The sequence below is a fragment of the Verticillium alfalfae genome, genomic scaffold, assembly GCF_000150825.1.
Source record: "Verticillium alfalfae VaMs.102 supercont1.1 genomic scaffold, whole genome shotgun sequence".
Lineage (NCBI taxonomy): Eukaryota > Fungi > Ascomycota > Sordariomycetes > Glomerellales > Plectosphaerellaceae > Verticillium > Verticillium alfalfae.
In genome coordinates this window covers 361051-365693 of record NW_003315038.1, presented here as the reverse complement: position 1 = coordinate 365693, position 4643 = coordinate 361051, and the positions used below count along the sequence as shown (strand labels likewise).

Sequence of the window (4643 nt, the reverse complement as noted above, 5' to 3'; positions counted from 1 at the left end):
GGACCAGATCGAGCGCATCGAGAGGGGCCAGGCATCACCGGGACCTTCGACCAAGGCCTGACCAAGGACACGGATGCGATCCCCTTCAAGGACATCATCTACGACCGCATGACCGAGACCATTGGCCTCGCCCAACCTGACCTCAACACCATGTTTGTCGAGGGCCAGCGCTACCCCCTCGAGATTGTCGACATCTTTGCCGCCGGCGCCCAGACCCCGCTCGAGCGCCTTCGCGATCACAACAAGAAGTTCGGCCTCGCCCTCGACGAGTCCGAGATGGAGTACCTAGTCGAGGTCTTCAAGCGCCAGGGCCGCCCCCCGCACGACGTCGAGCTTTTCATGTTCGCTCAGGTCAACTCGGAGCACTGCCGGCACAAGCAGTTCAACGCCAGCTGGACCATCGACGGCGAGCAGATGGCCGACAGCCTGTTCGGCATGATCCGCAACACCCACAAGACCACTCCCGACTACACCGTCTCCGCCTACAGCGACAACGCCGCCGTCCTCGAGGGTGAGACGGCCGCCTTCTGGGCCCCCGACTACTCTACAGGCTCCTGGAAACTGACCAAGGAGGTCGTTCACATCCTCGCCAAGGTCGAGACCCACAACCACCCCACAGCCATCTCCCCCTTCCCCGGTGCTGCCACCGGTGCCGGCGGTGAGATCCGTGACGAGGGCGCCGTCGGTCGCGGCTCTAAGCCCAAGGCCGGTCTCTGCGGCTTCTGGGTCTCTGATCTGCTGATCCCCGATGAGAAGGCCCCTTGGGAGGTCGACATTGGAAAGCCCGCCCACTTCGCCAGCAGCCTCGATATCATGCTCGAGGCCCCCATCGGAAGCGCTCGTTTCAACAACGAGTTTGGCCGCCCGTGCCTGCTCGGCTGCTTCCGCACGCTGCTCACCAACGTCGGCACGACGACGAGCCCGAGTGGCGCGGCTACCACAAGCCCATCATGATCGCCGGTGGTGTCGGCACCGTCCGCCCCCAGCACGCGCTCAAGGATCCCAAGGACGTCAACGACGGCGCCCACGTCATCGTTCTCGGCGGTCCCGCCATGCTCATCGGTCTCGGTGGCGGTGCCGCCTCCAGTGCCGCCTCGACGGAAGACACGGCCGAACTTGACTTTGCCAGTGTCCAGCGCGGCAACCCTGAGATGGAGCGTCGCGCCCAGATGGTCATCGACACCTGTGTGTCTCTCGGAGACGAGTCGCCCATCGCCTTCATCCACGACGTCGGCGCCGGCGGTCTCTCCAACGCTCTGCCCGAACTCGTCAAGGACGCCGGCTTCGGCGGCAAGTTTGAGCTTCGTCAAGTTCACACCGACGACAAGAGCCTCAGTCCCCTTCAGCTCTGGGCCAACGAGTCTCAGGAGCGTTATGTCCTTCTTGTCAACAAGGACTCCCTGAACCGCTTCGTCAGCATCTGCCGTAAGTGTCTCTCTTCGCGGGTGATACATGTGCAAGTGCTCTTTGCTAAACAAGCGCAAAACAGGCCGCGAGCGTTGCCCCTTTTCCGACGTCGGCACCGTCCTCGCCGAAGACGAGAACGGCAACTCCAAGCTCATCCTCAGCGACCGTGACTCCACCGAGCACCCCCTGCCCATCGACCTCCCCATGTCCGCCCTCTTCCCTCCCGGCCGCCGCCTCGAGCGTGTTGTTGAGAGGCGCGAGCTTGACCTGCCGACGTTCAACGCTGTCGCCTCGCTCAAGTCCGCCGTCAGCGACACCGCTTCCAATGCGGATCTCATCACCGCTGCGACGGAGCGTGTCTTCCGCATGCCGGCCGTCGGCTCCAAATCATTCCTCATCACCATTGGCGACCGGACGGTCGGTGGCCTTACCGTGCGTGACCAGATGGTTGGCCCGTGGCAGACGCCCGTTGCCGACTGTGCTGTCACGGCCACGTCGTACCAGATCGGCTCTAGTAAGAGGACGGGTGAGGCCATGGCCATGGGCGAGCGTCCCCAGCTGGCGCTCATCTCCGCCGCCGCGTCCGCGCGCATGGCCGTCGCTGAGAGTTTGCTGAACCTCGGCGCTGCCGACATTATCGGCGAGCTGAACCGCGTGAAGCTCTCCGCCAACTGGATGGCTGCCGTCAACCACCCCGGTGAGGGCGCCCGCCTCTACGAGGCCGTCCACGCTATTGGCAAGGAGCTCTGCCCCGAGCTGAAAATCTCCATTCCCGTCGGAAAGGACTCGACCTCGATGAGGCGTCGTGAGGACCGCGAGTCGGCAGGCACAGAGCGTGACGCGCCGTCTCGCATCATCACGCTGTCTCTGTCGTCGAGACGTCAGGCGGACGTGACGCCCCAGCTCCGCCCGTCGAGGACGTTGGCGAGACCATCCTGCTGTACGTCGATCTTGCCGAGGGCAAGCAGGCCATGGGCGGCTCAGCGCTCGCACAATCCTTCGGTCAGCTCGGTAACGAGGCCCCTGATGTCCGCAACGTCGGTCTCATCACGGACTACTTCGACGCACTCAAGCAACTCCACGAGAGCGGCGTTGTGCTCGCCTACCACGACCGCTCCGACGGTGGTCTCATCACGACCGTCGCCGAGATGATGTTTGCCGGTCGCTGCGGTGTTGAACTTCTCCTGGATGGCGTTGCCAAGTCCGGCTCGGCGGCCGACGTCCTCGAAGCCCTCTTCAACGAGGAGCTCGGTGCCGTGTTCCAGGTTCGCAAGTCGGACGAGACCAACTTTAAGCGCTGCTTCGCCACCTGCGGACCTCCCAAGGGCCTCATCCGCAAGATCGGTGTTGTGAAGGCCACCTCCAAGCAGGAACTCACCATCCGGTACCAGGACCCGACACCCATCGTCAACCTGGACCGCGTCGAGATGCAGCAGTGGTGGTCGCGCACGTCGTACGCCATGCAGAGGGAGCGCGACAGCCCGGCGCACGCCGACAGCGAGTTCGCCACCATCGCCGATTCCGAAGACCCGGGCATCTCATTCAACCTCAAGTTCCAGCCCAAGGAGGACATCAACCCCCTGACGGCGACGGTGGGCAGCTTCTTCAAGAACGCACCCAAGGTCGCCATCCTGCGCGAGGTCGGCGTCAACAGCCACGCCGAGATGGCGTTCGCCTTCAAAGCGGCCGGCTTCGACCCGATCGATGTTCACATGAGCGACATCTTGGCAGGCCGCTCGCTGCGCGAGTTTGTCGGTCTCGCCGCTGGCGGCGGCTTCTCGTACGGCGACGTCTTCGGCGCCGGCGTGGGTTGGGCGCAGTCCATCCTCGAGCACAAGCACGCACGTCAGGAGTTCGAGGCATTTTTCAACCGCCCAGACACCTTCTCCCTAGGCGTCTGCAACGGTTGCCAGATGATCACGAGGCTCAAGGAACTCATCCCCGGCGCCGCAGACTGGCCCACCTTCTCGCACAACGCCAGCAGGCAGTTTGAGGCCCGGTTTGGATGTTCACATCGACGACAGCGGCGCGCGACGCTTCGTCTCTCCACGCATGAGCGGCTCGTCTCTCCCCATCGCCGTCTCGCACGGCGAGGGCCGCGCGACGTTCACCTCGCCAACCCAGCTCGACACGCTCGGCGCCGAGGGCCTCGCGCCGCTGCGCTACGTCGACAACCGCCGCCGCACCGCCGAACCCGAGTGCTACCCGGCCAACCCCAACGGAAGCCCCGGCGGCGTGGCAGGTGTCCGAAGCAAGGACGGACGGGTCCTCGCGCTCATGCCGCACCCCGAGCGCACCATCATGGCCGACGTGGCCAGCTACGTGCCGCCCAGTCAGATTGAAGAATGGGGCGAGTTCGGTCCCTGGGTCAGGATGTTCAAGAGCGCGCGCCGGTGGGTGGGCTGAGCTGAGCAAGAGCAGCCAGTCACTCGGCGCGAGCGTGGAGCGTGGAGATGATGATGGGGGAGATCTTCTCCTTTCTCTACTTTCTTATGCCCCTCCCCCCCCTCTCCGCCGCTTGTCTTTCAACCCCTCGTTTCCCTCCTCCCCTCTTCCCCCGCATCATCATTAGCAGCAACTGCCTGATGGTCGGTCAGAAAAAAAAAAAGCCAGTTCCGCAATGATACGCGTATACATGTATATACGACGTGGAGAGGAGCTCGATAGAAAGAAGCCATGTCCCCTTGGCCACCGCACGTGCCGTGGCACCGAGGACTCGTCGATCTCGTTTTGTTTTAGTGGTGGTTTATTCACACTCCCCCCACCGCGCCCGGAGTTATTGCGTCTAGCAAGGTAGTAGGTAGGATGGTTGGTCCTAAATATATGGAGAAATACAAAAAACTGGTTGCCACTCGTCACCGTCGATGTCTCTGCCTCGCATATCCAATTCAGCGCCGCGCCAGTACGCGGAATGCTCAGTCTTCTTCGTCACCTGCCCAGCCTGCTGACACCCCATCGTACCCCATCCTCCAGTAGCACAACGGTATGCAGGGGTTGAACGGAGCACCCTGGAGACCAAGCAGACCAACAGCCGGAGGCGGATGGAGAGAGAGGATCTGCGCCATCCTCTGGGCTTCTCGAAGAGGCGTCTCACCCGCGCTGCCCTTTCCCCGCTCCGCTTCTTGCCCCCTGGTGTGGCGGCCGCTCACTGATGTGCCATGGAGTGTTGTTGCCCACTGGTCCCCGGTCGATCCCAGCCGAAGGTACAGCAGTAGCAGCATCGGCATCGGCAGCAT

General features: G+C 63.3%; 2 protein-coding genes across 2 annotated transcripts; one reads left to right on the top strand and one right to left on the bottom strand.

The window, feature by feature from the left end:
• Positions 1 to 108: 108 nt before the first annotated feature.
• On the top strand, positions 109 to 3813 carry VDBG_00120 (phosphoribosylformylglycinamidine synthase; the record flags this gene model as incomplete). The annotated part of the gene is made up of 5 exons (XM_003008393.1): positions 109 to 726; positions 801 to 1425; positions 1490 to 2242; positions 2293 to 3312; positions 3392 to 3813. 5 exons carry the CDS (start codon positions 109 to 111, stop codon positions 3811 to 3813), a joined length of 3438 nt encoding a protein of 1145 aa, XP_003008439.1.
• A 509-nt stretch (positions 3814 to 4322) lies between these two features.
• Positions 4323 to 4643, bottom strand: VDBG_00119 (predicted protein; the record flags this gene model as incomplete). The annotated part of the gene is made up of 1 exon (XM_003008392.1): positions 4323 to 4643. The coding sequence occupies one exon, from the start codon at positions 4641 to 4643 to the stop codon at positions 4323 to 4325; it is 321 nt and encodes a 106-aa protein (XP_003008438.1).